The 20,291-nt window shown below is 36.8% G+C and overlaps 1 protein-coding gene across 1 annotated transcript; it reads right to left on the reverse strand.

Annotated features, from left to right (window-relative positions):
• Positions 1-225: 225 nt before the first annotated feature.
• myo1ha (myosin IHa) lies at positions 226-18,895 on the reverse strand (the record flags this gene model as incomplete). Its single annotated transcript, XM_079815779.1, has 31 exons — positions 18,672-18,895; positions 18,471-18,586; positions 18,187-18,385; positions 18,030-18,110; positions 17,773-17,952; positions 17,572-17,670; positions 17,353-17,466; positions 17,170-17,241; positions 16,969-17,088; positions 15,694-15,761; positions 15,463-15,568; positions 15,283-15,363; positions 15,059-15,150; positions 13,941-14,035; positions 13,791-13,837; positions 13,526-13,606; positions 8,702-8,807; positions 8,428-8,545; positions 8,229-8,342; positions 7,927-8,003; positions 7,755-7,823; positions 6,746-6,830; positions 6,475-6,637; positions 1,873-1,956; positions 1,682-1,775; positions 1,542-1,597; positions 1,324-1,459; positions 729-799; positions 510-607; positions 327-426; positions 226-252 (listed from the first exon to the last, which is right to left on the reverse strand). Exons 2-31 carry the CDS (start codon positions 18,515-18,517, stop codon positions 226-228), a joined length of 2,880 nt encoding a protein of 959 aa, XP_079671905.1. The 5' UTR covers positions 18,518-18,586; positions 18,672-18,895.
• Between the last annotated feature and the right edge of the window lie 1,396 nt (positions 18,896-20,291).

Consider the following 20,291-nt stretch of genomic DNA (forward strand, 5'->3'; position numbering starts at 1 on the left):
ATCGCAAGAAGTGTAACCTAAACAACTTGGACAAAAATAGCATTTTTTTTTACTATAGCTGTAATTTTCCAGTTGTACTTCCAATGAACAATGCTGCTTCGAATCTCCATATAATGAGCTCTTGGTGTGTGTGTGTGTGTCACATTTTGGGAATTGGAGTAAGATATCTTCTTCCAAAAGGATTTCCCTCATGAAATATACAGAGACTTGGTGACCTCCTTCAGGTCATCGAGACTTGATCCGTGGAGCCACCTTTACAATGAAAGAGCCTTAAGCACAAGAACAATAATGTTAAATTAAGCAGAAACGCAGGAATAATCACTTACCACCATCAGATGACCATTTTTGCCTTTATAAATCATAGGATCTTGGCCAGTGCTGAAGTCCACCCCGCCCTCCTTTCCTGTCTGGATCTCAAACTTTATGCTGCGAGAAGATCAGATGTGAACACATTGTTCCCAAATGAACATTACAGGTTGGAAAATAGGAGATGTTAGTGTTTTTTTTACCTTCCCTGAACAACCTTGACGTTATTCTGCTTGTTTGCAATCATAGCCAGTTTGGTCAAAGCTTCAAACAAGTGGTCACACTGAAGTACCATGTCCCCCTTGGATAAAGGTAACCACATTAGTACATGCAAATTAAGCATGAATTTCTGTAATGTTCTACCATGAAATAATTTCGAGTGGAGAGTTCACATACATCCCGTGAAACCCTGGTTTCCTCACCTTCTGTTTTGGATCATTAAAAGCAACATGAAGGATCATAACAGAGTCACCCAGATTACTGACAGAAGCACCTGTGTGAACAAGAAATTCCACTTTGCAAATACAAAACACTTTTAAATAGTAATAACCTTTCACAATATTACTGTTTTTACTGCATTTTTGAAAAAATAAATGCAGCCTTGATTCTTTCAAAAAAAAGAATTTTAAATCATACTGTCTCCAAACTTTTAAACGGTAGTGTAACTTACAGAACTTTCTATTACAGAAAATATTACTTAGCATTGTCTCTAAAAAAAAAAAAAAAGTGCAAAAAATATCATTTTACTGGTACAATATGCCTTTAAATGGTACACTTTGTATCTTATCTACCTCTAATGAAGCATACTGGTACCTTAGAAGTACATTATTGTCCCATAGTAATGTAGGTACTAACATGCACCCTTTAGGGGTATATAAAGCACAAAGTTGTACCTGTAAAGATACTGCCCTGGGGAAGAACCTTGAGAAATGCTACACAACATAATTAAAAGGAGATGACTAAACGTTCTGTAAAGGAGTTACTACTATGATATACCCTGTTCCCCTCAGGACCTACCTTTTAGAGAAACGTAGTCCACTCTCTGTTTGATCTTAGCCTCTTCTACCAGGTATACAGCAGTCTGAGTGAGAATAAGTTGCCTTTGTCTGGGTTTAAATCCATTCCTGTCATACTTCACCACAGGAACGCTGTACTGCAGAGAGAGATGTTGTGTTTAGGTGTATGGAGAACAGGTTCTTATTCTATTCTGAATCTCATAAAAGATTCTGATTTACCTTGATACGTTCATGTCGTATAGTCTGAAGAACCCTCATATTGATATCTTGTTCATCTGGAATATGGAAAAAAAATGCATAAGACATGCAAAGAGATCTGTTCAAAACTAAGTGCTTTTCTATGTATAAACTGTACTGACTGATTCTATTGTCCACAAAAGGAGCAGCGATGCTTGGAGGATAGCTATCCTTCTTTCCCTTAAAGATGGCACTGGTTACTACTTTTTGTTGCAGCTGTGAAAAGATACAGCATTTAGTTTTCATCATCATCATCATTAGCCAGTTAATAAATGAAAGGTTGATAAGGATGAAAGTGTACAGTGATAGTGACCTGTGCTTTTTTCTGTGGCGTAATTCCCCGCACATACTTCCTCACCATCATACGTGTGTGCAGCTGTCGCAGAATTGCTGAGGTCTACAAAGAGAAAAAAAATCCTACTCATGAAAGTAAATGCATACAGTGGCCATAAAAAGTATTTGGACACAGCAAGACAGGGTAAAAAATCGAATAGATATCACCATAATAAGAACTGCAAACGTTATTTTGCTTGGCAAGTTTTCAGAAATTGGGTTTAAATATGCAAATGAGGTATTGTGTAATTAAATATGCACAGATTTGCATACATTTCAAAAACAGAAAACTGAACATTGGATGAAGCCAGATTCAAATTCCTATTTAATTTTGTTTACATGTTGGAGTTAAAGGTTTTGACGAAAGGGATTTTGGATATAAGGAAATTATATACGAGCAAACCCCTCTGTAAAAGCCTTCAGAATATAGATAAAAATATAGAATAAAACTGTAAAGTCAAAATTAACCAGTGCATAAAAACAATGTTTTTGTCTGCAGTGTCTTGCCTTAAAGTGCCCCTATTATGCTGTTTCTAAAATTCCTCATTTTGTTTTGGAGGTATTCTACAACAGGTTTACATGCATCAAAGGTAAAAAAAAAAAATCATAATATACATTGCATATCCCATTTTTCAATGATTCTCAAGACTTGTACGATGATTCAGTCTCTATAAATCCCTCCTTTCCACGAGCTGCTCTGCTCTGATTGGTCAGATGGCCTAGTCTGTTGTGACTGGTCTACTGCTTACAGCGCAGAAGCTAACGCCATTACCTTAATTGAACTTCAGCTCCAGAGACTTCCTCAGTCCTCAACGATTGTACACACTGTAAAGCCAGTAACGATGACGTCGATTTTACCATATCAATCCGAGCGCGAGTCTGATGATGAAACATCGGAAGAACTAGTAATTCAACCCGAACCTCCATCGCAAGCACAACATGAGCAGGACGTTTCTCTGATTCTACGCTATCAGTTTGTTGTACATTATGAGATGTTGCAACTGTAAATCCTACTTAGCAGAACTATTTCAGTGAGACAGAGATAACGTGAGTGGGGGTAACACTTTACAATAAGGTTGTATTAGTTAACATTAGTTAATGCATTGGCATGAACTAACCATGAACAACTCCTCTGTTCAGCATTAGTTAATCTTTGTTAAAGGGATAGTTCACCCAAAAATGAAAATTAGCCCATAATTTACTCACCCTCAAGTCATCCTAGGTGTATATGACATTCTTCTTTCAGACGAATAAAATCGGAGTTATATTACAAAAGTCCAGGCTAATCCAAGCATTAGAATTGCAGTAATAGTTGCTCTGTTTTTGAAGTCCATAATAAAATGTGCATCTGTCCATCAAATAACGTGCTCCACGCGGCTCTGGGGTGTTAATAAAGGCCTTCTGAAGCGAATCGACGCGCTTGTGTAAGTAAAATATCCATATTTAAAACGTTATCAAGTAAACTTTCGGCCGACCGCCTTCTGTGGAAAAGTGTTGAATGTTGAAAGTGAAACTCAAGATGCGTACGTGACGTCATGACGAGCGTACCTGTTAGTCTTGTTAGTCTTTCGATCGGCAGGCGAACTTTCAACAGTTTTTCCATATATTGAACAGGGAAGGCGGTCGGCCGAAAGTTTACTTTATAAAGTTTTAAATATGGATATTTTTCTTACACAAACGCAGTTAGTCTTTCGATCGGCAGGGGAACTTTCAACAATTTTTCCAAATATTGAACAGGGAAGGCGGTCGGCCGAAAGTTGACTTTATAAAGTTTTAAATATGGATATTTTTCTTACACAAACGCATCGATTCTCTTCAGAAGGCCTTTATTAACACCCCAGAGCCGCGTTGAGCACGTTATTTGATGGGCAGATACACTTTTTATGGACTTCAAAAACAGAGCAACTATTAATCCAATTCTAATGCTTGGATTAGCCTGGACTTTTGTAATATATAACTCCGATTGTATCCGTCTGAAAGAAGAATGTCATATACACCTAGATGACTTGAGGTTGAGTAAATTATGGGCTAATTTTCATTTTTGGGTGAACTATCCCTTTAACGTTAGTTGATATAAATACAGCTGTTCATGGTTTGTTCACGTTAGTTCACAGTGCATTAACTAATGTTAACAAGATTTTAATAATGCATTAGTATATGTTGAACATGAACAAAGATAAATAAATGCTTTATAAGTGCAGTTCATTATTAGTTCATGTTAACCCTCTAATGCATGAATTATGTTTTTGCATAAAAAAAAAAAGTAATCTTATTTTCTTGAAGATTTAAGATAACAGATTAACAAACAAAATTTTTTTTTTTTTTTAAACCCACCCCCTTAGCAGATTTTATTTTGTTGCCTCAGGGCAACGCTATGCAGTATAGGTAGTAAATCAGAGAAAAATGTAATATTGTCTCAATGTTTATTAGGAAAATCAAGAGGGAACTGGCACTCTTTTCAATTAATAATGGGTTTCAAATATTTAATTGTAGCATTTGGTCCATTTACACACATCAAACAGTGGTAATTTTCCTTTTAAAAACACTTCAAATATGTCTTAGCAAGTAAAAAGTATTTAATCTGACTAAAACTTATTTGTCAATCCATCAAACAGAGGTAGTTTTCTTTTTTCAAACACTGTAGAACCTGTTTGAACAGTTCACTTTCTCACTCTAGAATGTACATTTCCTGAAGAAAATGTGAGTGGTGCTTGCCGTGGCAAAAAAAATCCTCTCGGATGCTACTGGGATGCAAAAAAGCCAAGCAACATGTCTGTAGGATGTTCTGGGGCTGAGATATGGCTTATTAATGTGTTTGTACTGTTGCTAGGGTACTGTACATGGTTGCTACGATGTGTCTATACAGTTCTTGGGGTGATATTTAAAGACTATTGGCCAGTCTGAGTCAAAAGAGCCCACCCTCATGACTGTACGATGTTCTGGGGCTGAGATATGGCTTCTTTATGTTGCAATACGGTTGCTAGGGTGCTCTAAATGGTTGCTAGGGTGTGGCTATACAGTTAATGGGGTGATATTGAAAGACTATTGGCCAGTCTGAGTCAAAAGAGCCCAACTCTGTATTTCTACAATGCTCTGGTACTGAGATATGGCTCGTTAATGTTGATATATGGTTGCTAGGGTGCTGTAACTGGTTGCTAGGGCGTGGCTATGAAGTTATTATTATTATTTTACCATATTGTGCACAAATAACATGTAATGATGTGTGATAACATCCAAACACATTGTCAGCAAAGACCTCCATAAAAAGTACCCCTTATCGCATAACGTTGCCCTGAGGCAACAAGAAGAAAAACTGAATTTCTAAACATGCTAAATTAAAAAAAAGTTAATAAAACTTGACAAACAACTTCTCTACACCTTCATGCACATACATATATTTTTTATTTACAGTTCATGTCATTGTAAATAAGATTACTGAAGCAAATAATCTTACCTTCTTCTCACACCATGTGCTCATGTGACCACATGTCAGAAAAGGAAGCCCCGCCTTTAAATGATGCTTGATAGTGACTCCCACACCTTATTGGACCATTCTATAGCAATCATTTGACCATTTTGATTGGTTGCAATTATTTAAAGAAACATGTACTGGAAATTAAACTTAAAAACACTTTCCGTTGCCTGAGAGCAATGCTATGCAGTAGAGGGTTAACTAATGTAGTTAACTAATGTTAACTACTGGACCTTATTGTGAATTGTTAGCCTACCACGTGAGTTAGCCGGTTAGCCTACACAATATAAAACACAAAACTATGTTTTTTGAAAATATTTACATGAATAATGAATCTACTCACAAGTTGTGATTTTGAGGAGCAAGCTTTCCCAAATAAACTGGGTACTAACCCATCTTTCAAGAGCAAGCGTGTTGCGAATCCTGTGTTGAAGGGTGGGTCAAGTTTTTCACGAGCAGACAACATAGCATTATGCAAATGTGTTAGCTAGTGACATGTAGCTGTAACTGATTGGGATTCGAATATCTGACGAATCGTTTAGGCGGTTCAGAGAATCAATTCTTTCTTTTGGAAGACAATAACTTTATTTATTGTGCACTTTTGACTTTACAACTTTGCAGACCGTTTACATTCACAAACAGCTATATTGCACACTGCATGAAAGGGAATATTCAAAAAACCATAATAGGGGCACTTTAAGCACTTAAAAATGAAGATTAGATGACAACATATCAAATCAAGTGGCAATTATTTAGATGCCAATTTTAATGCAATGAAATTCATATACTTTTAAGTGTGGCTTAAATGCTTCAGGCTTAAAATATCTATTCAGCCGTTCATTCTGATTGAGCAGTTTCTGCATTGTACTGATCGCACTGCACTTTTAAAAAAAAATCTCTAATCTTTTAATGTATACCTTATTTCATTTTAATCCAATAGTTTTTTTGTTCTTTTTTATGTAATTCATAAAAGATTTTTATGTAATTCACTTTAAATTACCATTGTATATGAAATGTGCTATTAGTGCTTTAAACTTTTGTTTGTAATAAACACTTTTTGGAGCCACTGTTGGTTTCCTCAGATCTTATTAAAAGACAATTTGTGAATACCTCTGTCATGACTGGGGGAGGTGTCAGCCATGTGGTCTTGTCCAGGACAGTCTTTGGTAAGCTGGCTTTGAGTCTATTCAGGTAGCTCTGTCGGACGAAGGCCAGGTATTCAGAGTTGTCAGTAGTTTTTGCATCACGTCTGGTCATATAGCCCTTAATAAACCTGCATGGATACAAATCATGTCATAATGGGAATGCCATCTCATCCCTTTAGTGAAAAGTTATACACCGGGTAAATAGTGTATTAATATTAGAAACTAATATTACTAACTTTTTAATGACTTTGACAGCCCAGGCTCTGCGATCTTTCTCTTTGCGTGCCTGCACTCCTCTCCAACATGTCTCAATTTTTGTAGCTAAATGATGGCCAAAAACAAGATGAATCACAGTAGAAATTTAAATAGCGCATGTGTGTATACTAAAATAAATATACTTAACCCTCATCCTTCCCTTGCACTTTGTAACAAATCCTTCCCTCGCGGGTCAAAATGACCCAAAGTCCTAAAATTATACTTACATTTTTTTTATTTAATTAAAAAAAAAAAATTTGATAATATTTTTTCTATTTTTAATTCAATTTTTTGGAGGTTTTTTTTTTTTTTTAATTTTATTTACCTTTAAATTACTAGATTTTATCAATAAATAATAAATAAATAAATAGTCATTTAAGCACATTCTTCACATTCTTTCAACTTTACTTCAAAATAACTCACAAATTCATGCACAACCCTTTTAATTCAACTAAAAATATCTTACATCCGGTGTTCTTGACGACCTCTTATGGAAAAAAGATAATATAACATGATATTTCATGACTCTTGCCACTAGATGGCCTTAAAGCTCTATATGGAGCAAATTAGCTGTTCCACTGGGTCCTAAAGTCAGTTACTTCAGTATGCTTTCAGATACATGTCGACATTATAAATATTTTGGTAAAGTTTCAGCATTTTTAGGTTTTTCTATGTGCACTGAAGCATTCCCCGCATTCCATTAATTCCTATGGGGTCAAATTGACCCGCAAGGAAGGATTAGTTACTTTTTTAAATTTCAACCACAAAACTCCTCAAATCCAGTCATTTTTTGTGCATTCGTTGTTCAAGTGTGACAAAAGTCCTAGGGTCTTGGACCTCTCCAATTAACACTCAATATTTAAAAAAAAAAATATATATATATATATATATATATATATATATTTTTGGGTCAAAATGGCCCGGGGGAAGGATGAGGGTTAATGGACTGTCATAATGTAGCTTTATAAATCAATAAATACTGTTACTTGCCAGCCTCTTTCTGTTTTCGAAACTCTCCTTTGGCTCTGTAGCCTTTGTATTTGGCCTGTATTCTTGTGGCTGTAAAAGCAACATTCATAATATAAATACATATAAATATAAATATATATATTATATTTTTATTTTATTTTTTTATGTTTCTCTCGAGGTCTCTGTTGCTTACCCAGTTGATGTTTGCAGATTTCAAAGGCATCTTCTATGGCAAAAAGTGTCTTGGCATATCGTATAAATATCTTCGTCCTGTAGAAGGAGGTGACATTAAAAATGTGGGGTGCCTCTCAAAGAATCTCCCTAGCTCCCTAGTTTTGTGAATCAGACAGGCCTTAAAATGGCCAACTCCCTGATCAGTGCCCTGACTAATGAACTAAGGAGTTGATTGAGATGCACTCTAAGTGTAGTTCAGGTTTGCGTGGTCAAAAACATGATATTTTTTCAGTAACAAATTGAAAGTCTGAAACAGCTCACCTGCCCATTTTATAATCATCAGGCTGGTAGCCTAGATGTTGCACCAGGGTTTCCACCCCATCTGCAGGTATACCTCTCCAGTGGGGCCAAGTGGAAGGACAAAGTGCTTTATACCTAAGGAACATTGCATATGAAGAGAATTTCAATGTTGAAAAGCTAACAGCTGTCAATTTGAGGGCTTTAAATGCTGCCAGTCTACCTCTGTAGAAAAACCTCATATCTACGCCGATATGCAAATCCAGCTCGTCTGACCCTAAGGTGCTCCATTAACCCCAGATATTTCACTTGGTGCCTGACCAGAACTTCATCAAACTTGCCTGTGATATAATAAAAATGCATTTGTCACACAAAAGTAAACAAACGTGTGCTTATTCTTGTTGTTATTATTATAATGGTAACATTTTGTCTTAAAATATGAAGTATTTTACATATTATGCATTCTTAGCATTCACATTTTTACACAAATATCTCACCTGGCTGTTTATTGTCATTGGACTTGAGGCAGCGCACGTACCACGCCTCCTTGGCTGTTAGAATCTCCGTCAGCTGCAGAAGACTGTTCTTAAACTGAGTGGCCACCTACAGATTTCATATCACAATCCAGATTAAATGAGATGTCACATTTAGTTAAATATCTTGTGAGCTGTCACAGCAGCAGTTTTTTATTTTAAATCCACAATATGTAATATTTCGCTGCTAGAGGTCGCTTATTCAAAACAAAGGCGTAGATTGATGACGCCTGGATATCACAGAGATTTTATTATGCCGCAGACCATAGATATACACTCACCTAAAGGATTATTAGGAACACCTGTTCAATTTCTCATTAATGCAATTATCTAATCAACCAATCACATGGCAGTTGCTTCAATGCATTTAGGGGTGTGGTCCTGGTCAAGACAATCTCCTGAACTCCAAACTGAATGTCAGAATGGGAAAGAAAGGTGATTTAAGCAATTTTGAGCGTGGCATGGTTGTTGGTGCCAGACGGGCCAGTCTGAGTATTTCACAATCTGCTCAGTTACTGGGATTTTCACGCACAACCATTTCTAGGGTTTACAAAGAATGGTGTGAAAAGGGAAAAACATCCAGCATGCGGCAGTCCTGTGGGTGAAAATGCCTTGTTGATGCTAGAGGTCAGAGGAGAATGGGCCGACTGATTCAAGCTGACAGAAGAGCAACTTTGACTGAAATAACCACTCGTTACAACCGAGGTATGCAGCAAAGCATTTGTGAAGCCACAATACGCACAACCTTGAGGCGGATGGGCTAAAACAGCAGAAGACCCCACCGGGTACCATTCATCTCCACCACAAATAGGAAAAAGAGGCTACAATTTGCACAAGCTCACCAAAATTGGACAGTTGAAGACTGGAAAAATGTTGCCTGGTCTGATGAGTCCCGATCTGATGGCATTCAGATGGTAGAGTCAGAATTTGGCGTAAACAGAATGAGAACATGGATCCATCATGCCTTTTTACCACTGTGCAGGCTGGTGGTGGTGGTGTAATGGTGTGGGGGATGTTTTCTTGGCACACTTTAGGCCCCTTGGTGCCAATTGGCATCGTTTAAATGCCACGGCCTACCTGAGCATTGTTTCTGACCATGTCCATCCCTTTATGACCACCATGTACCCATCCTCTGATGGCTTCTTCCAGCAGGATAATGCACCATGTCACAAAGCTCGAATCATTTCAAATTGGTTTCTTGAACATGACAATGAGTTCACTGTACTAAAATGACCCCCACAGTCACCAGATCTCAACCCAATAGAGCATCTTTGGGATGTGGTGGAACAGGAGCTTCGTGCCCTGGATGTGCATCCCACAAATCTCCATCAACTGCAAGATGCTATCCTATCAATATGGGCCAACATTTCTAAAGAATGCTTTCAGCACCTTGTTGAATCAATGCCACGAATCAATGCCAGTTCTGAAGGCGAAAGGGGGTCAAACACAGTATTAGTATGGTGTTCCTAATAATCGTGTATAATAACGTGCATAATAACGTGGCTATAATTCTGGATGCTTGAACAAATTATGAATAATTATTCATAAGTGTGGTGAAAGATTCTGGAATCTACCACCGCTTCAATATATATATATCCTACTTAAATTCATAATCAAAGCCTCAATCAATATTCATCCTCCTATATAATTATATAATGACTTTAATGATTCTTTCCAGCTTAAATCAAGAGGACCAATGATTCTTTCTTCCTTTATATTTTCTAAAGTTTGTATTTGGTCTCTGAGTGGTGATTGCTTCCAGAGATGAAATATGGATTTGTCTTTCATTTAATTTAATTTAATTTAATTTAATTTTATATTTCCTTTTACTGAAACACTAAAGAATTGGCCTTTCTGTACCTCTCACTGAGAGAGAAGCACATAGTATCAGCATGTTTTGGTGAAGTGTTTTGTTGATAGTTAGTTAAGACTCTCCAACCTTGGGAGAGCTGTGATTCTAGAGAGCTTTTGTGTGTGTGCGTTGAATGATCTGTGCAGGCCCAATATTGAAGATGGACATTTTCTGCACACGACACCAGACCTGAAGACGCCTTTCAACAACCTCCGAGGTCAACAATGATCTAATTGACCTATCGGTAAGCCCCTCCCCTCGAACGCAGATGAGCTAATAGCAGTTGACATCAGTTGCCTGGGACCGGAACTCAGACATCTTTAGGTGTCAGCGCCATAGAGAAACATTGGAAAATCCGAAGCTCTCTTACGATTAAAGCCCCTGCTAACATACAAACCGAAATAACTAACTGTTCTCACGTCATGTAACACTGTAGGTCAAAAACACGAAGGTCTACATTTCAGTGCCTCTCCATATTAAACTGATTATATGTAAATTAATTTAATTTTAGATATGTTTAAAGTCTACATTATCTGTCCTACTAAGGAGGACTCCTATTTTGATGGGTATTATAGTCTACGGGTAGTGAAAGGGAGAGCTCGCACTCACAGTTTATCGGAGTTGTTTTGCAGATACAAAGTTTACCAGTTATCAACTGCACCCCCAAAAAGTCATACACTCTGTGTATATGTTTGTTTATTGTTAGTTGAATGAGTGTTTTTGTGTAATTTGCTGTGTATGTTAATGGTAATGCAACGGAGAGAGCTAGTTTGTGAATGAGACGTTAATGCACACTTCTTATGCTTTGTTTGTTCAGCTCTTACGATGATTTTTTGGAGTGAAAAAGGACATAATAAACTTGATAAACCAACAGTAAAGTTTGGCCATCATTCGGATGGGGTATACGCTACATTCTGTGTCCAAAAACATCTTGGGATAAGGTTTTCACACTGACAGCTGTCATTGTAAGATATAGCATCTCCGTTTGTTTGTCCGAGTTAGCAACCGTAACTAAGGGGGGCGGGGCTTACCGATTGGTCAATTCTAGTGATGGGACGACAATTAGTCTACCTAGTTCAGTGATATGCTCTGCTATCTATCCTTGTGTGGAAATTTACAGTGACTGTGCATTTTCTCTGAGCCAATCAGAATAATCCACATAGCAGTCAGTCAGTCAACGTCATGTTGATAGACCTTGAAAACAGTATAACTGTTCAGAAATTGTATGTATGATAGGCGGAGGCGGGTAGGCTGGTAGAGGGAGCGCGGCCTACAAAGTCCTTGTGAGACTTGAAGCTGGCTTCTGCTGATGAAACTGCAAATTATTCTTCAGTAAATCTGTCTTTAATTAATTGCACTCCTGACTCTTGGTCTTCATTTTTCACTATTGGCCCTGGGTCCTAAGCTGTTACCCCAACAATGGAGTGTCATAACTACATCTCTGATGTTTATAACAAACCAAACTGTTTGAAAATCGGTAGAAAATCGAACAAGTTATGGTTATTTAAAAAGTATATACACCATTAAAACACAATGTTACAAGTGAGCGAGCTGACTGTGACAAGATGGCCGCCAGGTGCGGACGTCGACCTCCATTGGCCAGCAGCACGGACGAGACATCTAGCCTTTATTATATATATCTATGCCGCAGACGGCCACTTCCGCTTCTTCCGGTCATGCATATGTGGGGTAACGCAACGCTGTTTTATCATATTAGATACACTCTAAAAAAAAGGTTCTATATGGCACCAAAAATGGTTCTTGGCTCGTAATCATAGGGGAACCTTTTTTAGTGCTATATAGCACCAATTTTGGTGCTTCAGTGGTTACGAGCCAAGAACCATTTTTGGTGCCATATAGAACCTTTTTTTTTTTTAGAGTGTACATTATTTGAGTGTGTTGAAAGTTATGTTATAATGCTTCCCTGTGCGTTCGCTCAACGGCTACTATGAGACACTTGTTGCAAACTGCAGTAAGCTAGATCGATATTAGGCCTAGTCTAATATCGGCTTACTCGCGGTAAATCAAGAAAACAAGATTTAAACAAGCTGTGTTGAGCTAAATAACAATGATTAATTTTCTGTGAATTCATTCATTGCTCACCTGTCTAATACAACACATAATATATTAAAGCGTCTTTGGTGTTTCCATGGTTTCTACATAATAAAACTGTAAATCGATGGTTAACAAGGTTATGATGTCATTGATAGGCGGCGCACAGACACAATCTGTGTCCTGGTTAAAATTGCCTATTTCTCTGGATTTAAAAATTCTTGGAAACATTTGGGGTAATGTAAGTACTAGTACTAACTAAGTACTGGGCAAATGATAAATCGCGATTAATCGCATCCAAAATAAAAGTTTGCTTTTACATAATATACAGTATGTGTGTGTACTGTGTATAATTATTATGTATATATAAATTATCGTCCTTGGTGTGAATGGGCCTTAAAGGCATGTATTTTCAGTACGGAAATAATTCCTGGATCACATAATAAAATTGCAGTATAGTGCCTGTGATCTGGGGTTTGTTGATTGATTGATTGATTGTGTAATCATCAAATTTTGTAGTATGTTTCAAACTTGATATGCAAAAAAATTTGTCACATGACCATACTATGTTGCATGTGTAATTCTTATTATTTTTATATAAACTTTTTTGTGTGTTTTTATTCAAAGTTTGAGTCACATGCCAGTCCAATCAAATAATAATGAAAAATCTTGAAATTACTTCTGGTTTCACATATCATAGCAACGGAAATTCAAGAGGATTGCAAATTGCTCTGTTCAATATATACACCACATTTTGGCAAATAAGACATCTGGGTATAACAAAGCTTACTGGGGTACGAGGACCCACAATGCAATTTGTACATTTAATCTTAATCATTTAATCTTAAAAATATATTTTTTTTTAACACAGCAAGTAGACTCACTGTCTCAGGTCTTCTCCTGCTGTCTCCCTCAGTAGCTGGAAAGCACTGCTGTATTATTGGGTTCTTTGACAGGCGCATCACCTGTTGGTTACACATGCACAAATGCAGACACATAACAAATACACATTTGCACACACATTTACTGCCATCAACTCTTATAGGACCAAAAGTAAGAGAAAGCAAATAATTAAGCGGCTTTTTGAGCCATTTTCCTTTCATCCACCCTGACCAGCGTTATCCTTTATTCTACACCCTGTGCACTTACGTCTTTGATGTTCTTGTACAAAAGGTCATTGTTTTTGTCAATAAACCCTGTCGAAATAAGACAAAAAGAATGCATCATAAAAAAACAACAGGTTGTGAAAGCCAAAGAGGGTTATTTATCTGAAATGTGTTTTTCTGTGTCTTCTCTTACCCACAACGCAGTAGGTCACCTCCCCTGCATAATGAAGAAGACGAAAATCTCCTCTCTCCAGAGACTTACGGGTCTTCTTATCAGCCAGTTTATGCCTTCAGTTCATAGAATAGCAAAGGAAATTTCTCTTATAAAACCAGAATCAAATCACTAAAAACTCAATTATAAGCAGAAGTCTTAATCTTCACCAGGCAAGAAACCATACAATGCATTATGAAGTGCATTACAAGGCATAATTACTGAATTAAAAATATTTTTTTAATGCGTTATACATAAAGGCTTTAAGTAAAATGTTACCAAACTATTTATGATGCTTAAATTGCACATGCATTAATATAATAACTTGTATTGGTTTATTGATTTATTATATGTACTGATAACAAATACAAACATAGACTGTGTTCGTTATTTTATTTATTTTTTGATTAATTGGAGGAACATTTAGCTGAACATTTGCTTTCAACTTCATTTGCTTTGTTTGAAGTTAACCATTTTGTTTTTTACCATATATTTTAAATATTTATATTATTTGTCAAATAAATATCATATTGAAATATTCTGATTAAATATGATCAATGTTTTATTTTTTCAATAACACAGACCCCCTATAAGATCCATTCGCTTTTGGTCTGCTTAGAAATACATTTATGATGCTCTTTAAGTTATTTGTAACTTTTATTGCAGGTTATTTGGATGTGTGTTTCCTGGGATTCATACAACCTTGACATTTCTAGTGCTATGGTCTGCCAGTCAAGTACAATAACTTTTTTTTTCTCTGAATGTTCTTGGCACTCAGTCAGTAATTCTGGAACTTAATTTGTATTTGACCTTGATAAAGAGTGAGTAACACAACATCACAATCTCTCTGTCTCCCAGACTGCTGTTCATCAGGGTGTCAGTCAATACAAGGCTTAAGAGAGACAATGTGGCCAAACCAGGGGGTGAATGCTTCAGTTTCAAATACAACCAGGCTTGGCTGATTCTTCACCATCAGAGGCTTGTAGTGAAGAATCACACTGCTGATAGTTTCTAGCAGTACTGGGTTAATTAAAAGATACATAAGCAGAGGAACGCTTGTTTAGTGTCACACAATACTGAATTATATAACACAAACTCACGTTACAAAGTGGGGATGATTGCCCATTTTCTCTTCAAGTTTCTCAAGAAAAGTGAGATCCGTGGCATCACCTGGCCTTACACACTCATCATCCTGAAATACCAAAAGTTCTCTCATGAAAATGCTTCAGTTTGCAACAAATAGGAATCTTTCTTGCCAAAAAGTGAATTATATCTATTTATGTCTCTTTAGTGTGTAAAAAACGGTGTTCTCATTATTCTATACCAGCACAGAGATGATTCCTCTGTGCTTCTCCTCCACCAGGTCACAAATGATTTTATTGTTGAAGAACTGCACCGGCTCCCACTAAAACACAATGGGAGAAAATGACACTTACTCTCTTTTTCAAACTGGATCATTCCATATGGTGTTTGTATGATGAATGATTGATGTGCTGTAACTCACCTCAATTCCTTCTGCTTCATATTCCTCCTGTTCAGACTTCAGCGTCAATTGAATGAAGAGCTGCTGTAGCTTCTCATTACAGTAGTTTATGCAAAACTGCTCAAAACTAAGCACACATAGACATAAAAGGAACAAAAATCTACAACAGTCTGTCTGTCTGTCTGTCTGTCTGTCTGTCTGTCTGTCTGTCTATCTATCTATCTATCTATCTCATTAATTTTAAACACATACCTGTTGACAGTGAATACCTCAAATCCATAGATGTCTAACAATCCAATGACTGTCTTCCTGTTAGAATCCTAAAAAAGAAAGTGATAACCCTTACAAAAAATAAGTATACTTCGAGTTCATCTTAAGTATAATTAAGTAAAGTTCAAGTATATGTTAAGTATACTTCATGTAGTAAACTAAATGTACTAGAAGAATTCTTTTAAGTGTACTGTTTCAATAATTTTAAGTTTAAGTGTAACAGTAGTAAACTTTGAGCACACAACTAGTTTACAGTTTTTTGTTTGTACTGCAACTATACTACAAGTGAACTTATAGGTATACCAATAGTTTACTAGTCAGATCGATGATCAAAACACAGATGGAGTATCGAGTCTATCAACACCCCCAAAGCTTCATAGTCGTTTTCTCTTTATGGGTTCAACATTTAATTCAGTAATGTTAAGCTTATGCTGTTTAATGTTTGATGATCATGTTATTTTACATGTATGTAAGCAATCTTCTATCACTTGTTTCTGCTTCTTCTTCTCCTATGTTTTGATCAGGAGATTCTGTACTATTTCAGATTATGCGTAATAGGCCCCCCTACCGTATAACAGTGAAAACATGGACAGCCAGAAAATTCAGTCAATGGCGGAAAAAGAGCAAAGTAGATTTTAAGTAAATATGTGCACTACCAGTGGACTAGCCTACACATAAATTAAGATATTCAGAATTAGGAACATATCTGTTTTCTTTATAAATCAGTATTTTCAAACCATGTATGTTTATAAGATGTAAAGGATGTAAAACTATGTGAAAAAAGTATTTAATAGGCTACTCGATCAAAAGAGTAAACAAGTACAAGCCAAATATAGGCTACTACTTAGAATACTTTTAAATATATCTCTGAGTACAAGTATAGGCCAAATAAACTTAGACTTTTCTATCAGTAGCCTAAAAATCACGTATACTTAAATGCAGTATATTTAAGAGATGCACATAAAGTATATTTCTGACAAGTACATAAAAAGTAGACTGAAAGTATACGTTCTTATTTTTAGTTTAAAGAAGTAGACTAATAGGATACTTGAATTAACTTTTTCATATGGGAAAGAATGAAGCAAGTTGTTTAGGTTTTGTTTCTTTAAAGCTGTCTGGTAGAACGTTAATTTAAAAAAAATTGAACAAACCACATTCAGTGGTTTTCAGCAAAATTCTACCAATAGATTTACAGTGTAACCAAACATTGGCTTCAAATGGTAATTATATGAACTTTTTTTTCTGTTGTCCTCTTACTTTATTCTCCAAAGATTCATTGATTCGGTTGACCAGCCATGTGAAGGCACGGCCATAGATGGCTTTGGCCAGGGCATCTCTGGCATAGATAGCATGATCAACAGTGAACGGACTCAAGACCTGGGGGTCAGAAAGACAGTTATCGCCAGCTTCAACAAGGATTTTGGTTAAAGACAGTATTCGCAAATGCCCTTATTTTACCTCATCTGATTTGGCTTCAATCTTTCTGAATGTAAGAGCTTCATGAAGGACCTGAACATGGACCCCTAACAGCTGAACATAAACGCAAAAAAAGGAATGTTACACAGATGTGTGATAACTTAGAATATGTCAATTTCGATGACTAAAGCGGATTATTGAAATAAAGGGTTACCAAAAACGGACCTTGGAAACCCATCGCAGAGCTGCATTAGAGTTTAGAGTAGCATATCCTTTGGTGTCTCCATCAAAGTGCACATTTCCCAGATGGAGCACACTAGCTATGATCCCAAAGAGGTGCTAGTATATTAAAGAAAAAACGATCTGTTTATTATCAAAGGTGGCAGCGTCCATCATTTAAACCGACAAAAAATATTGTATTTTAAAAATTGCAACTCTCCTTACCTCAATGTCATTAGCATCAAAGTCAATGACCGATAATGCATTTTTAACAGTTTTCCAGTCGTTCTTGTCATTAATAGAGCTCACATTGGAATATTCTCCCTATTAAGACAGCACACGTATTTTAAAAACACTGATTCTACTTAGATTTTACAACTATTTTCTAGTCATGTTACACACCAGATTTAAAATGAGAAACCATACCTGCACTAAATAACTATAATGTTTAATGTCCTTCTCCAAGCCCAGGTGCCTCAGTAGGTCTTCCTCCCCTCCCTCCACCAGCTGGTAAAATATATGAAAGTTTCTCTCACCATGGTTTTGGTGAACCACTCTAGACTTCTCCAGCAGGTAGCTGAGTATGTGGCCACCAACAGCATCTCCCTACATATTCAAATCAAACGTGAACCTTCTTTAACGTGCAATATTATTGATGGGATGAAGTTAGAAGTTATCTATACCTGGCTATCAAACTGGATGTCCATATACTTCCCAAAACGACTGGAGTTGTAATTTTTCATCGTCTTTGCATTTCCAAAGGCCTAAAAATAGATTTGATGAATGCATGGCATACATAGTGAATGTCAGGCCTATTATGAATATTGTTGTTGGACTGACCTCTAGTACAGGGTTGGACATAAGCATACGGTCTCTCACAGTGTCGAGTAAGGTGGAACTAGGGCAGCTGACTGCATAGTACTGCAATATCTTCTTGGAGGCCTCAGTTTTGCCTGCTCCGCTCTCCCCAGATATCAAAATAAAGTGGTTGTTGGCTTCTGATAGCATGGTGTGGTAGGCATTATCTGCTAATGCATAACTGAAAAGGACAAAAGATGTACAACATTTTATTTTAAAATGTCTTATTGACTGGTTTGCCAATGAAGGTAAAGTCAAACACTTACATATGAGGGGGGAGCTCAAAAAAGTTCACTCCCATGTAGAGGTCCATTTGTTTCTTGTTATAGATGTCCAACTCTTTGTATGGGTTTACAGATATCAGCAGAGTACCTATGTAAGTCTGTGAGAATGGAGATGCCTTTTGATTTACAAAAGATACAATCACAATGAATAAAAACTCTAATTAACCTTTGTTTTTCACTCACGTATATCAAATCCTCTGTGAAGCGTTTTTTCAGATTGTCCAGGAAGGCTGTTTCACTGTTGTGGGCGTCAAGAAGCACAAAGTCCTGGATGCCAACTCGGTCTCTGGCAATCAGGGCTCCCTCCAAGTCCAGCTGACCCAGTTTAACCTTTCCTTTCTGCCAATCAGACAAGCACAACACTGACCATGACCCAACGCAATTTGCTTACACTGACCAAGTCTATAGGATTGTGTAATTCTAGATCCGTAAGGTTCAGAAGCTTAGTTTTTAATGCAGCAAAACAGGCCTAAAAATCCATTTAAGTTAAATAATCAATGAGCCATTTCCTGTGAGATATTGATAATGGATGAAGAAGTGGCAGGACTAAAATGGAATTGGCTATTATACTGCATTTCTTCAGCTACAGAGTGTAGTGACTCTTCATCCTTTCATTAATAGACTTGCTGTCATGTTGAGACTGAGACCGAGAATCAGGGTCTAAGGTCTCCGATTAAGTCACGATCATCCAACCGCATAATCCCCTGCTGATGTTTAACTAAGTACTTTATAATTCTGCTCTCTATTGTACAGGCTTTTGTAATGAGATATCATCTGCAATGAGTAGACCATGTTTCTGTCCCTATGAATGGCAGCTTTGCTTTCACTATAAGAAACTTGTTTAAAAAGCATATTGTGATTGGAGACCGCATCAGCATTCAGTACACGTCAGGCAGCCATATCTTCCAACTTGGCTCTGAGAGATACTTATAAAAGCCATGAGTGCATGTCTTCACTCCCTGAGATATGGGTATAATCAAAGCCAATACCAATATCAATAATAAAGCAGATTTGATCAATGGCAATATCTAGTCTTCATTAGAAATGAAAGTGTGACCTGTGTAAATTAATTGAATACATTGTCCAAAATCATATAGGACCTTAATACATAGAAATCTTTAGCTTATTTGTGTTTTTAAGGAAATCAGGAAGAGGTTTAGCCAAAAAATAAGCAATTTGTCTGCAATAGCTATACAGTCCTCAACCCTAATGATCAGAATTTACTCTACTTCCTCAGTTCAGTGTCTGTCAACTTATTTCAGTAAAGAGAATAGAGAAGTATATTTCTCAATATAAGAAAGAAACTTTTGAGGCATGCATTGAGAACCGAGATGTTTAAAGATTTCCAGTGGTCTTCTCTTTACTTCAGAAATTTGCTGAAATTTGTCCTCTCCCCATTTTTTAGAAACCTGGATATTTGACTTTCATATAGCAAATTGGAAGAAGAAACTGAAAAGGGGAAAAAAACCTTAGTCTAATCTAACGACTAGAAGCCCCCAAAATCTCCTCCGCCCCCCTTTCACCCCCATAAACCTCATTAGCTCTGAAAGAGGCCAGTTTTTTTGTCCTGTAAATTCCAAAGACGATGGACAATGAAGAAGCTTTTAAAATGCAGTCTACATTCCATTACACATATTCTCTCTGCATATCCTTTCAAAATTTATTCATTAGAAAACATTTAATGTCACACCGAATTTCACACTGGGCAGTCCCAGGACAATAGATGAGATTTGGCCTATTTGGGCTGGTGCGGGCTGGTTGGATGTAGAGGGGGAGAGGGCAAAGTAGCAGAAGAGGGAGAGA

Source organism: Gobio gobio (assembly GCF_949357685.1).
Source record: "Gobio gobio genome assembly, chromosome: 4".
NCBI lineage: Eukaryota > Metazoa > Chordata > Actinopteri > Cypriniformes > Gobionidae > Gobio > Gobio gobio.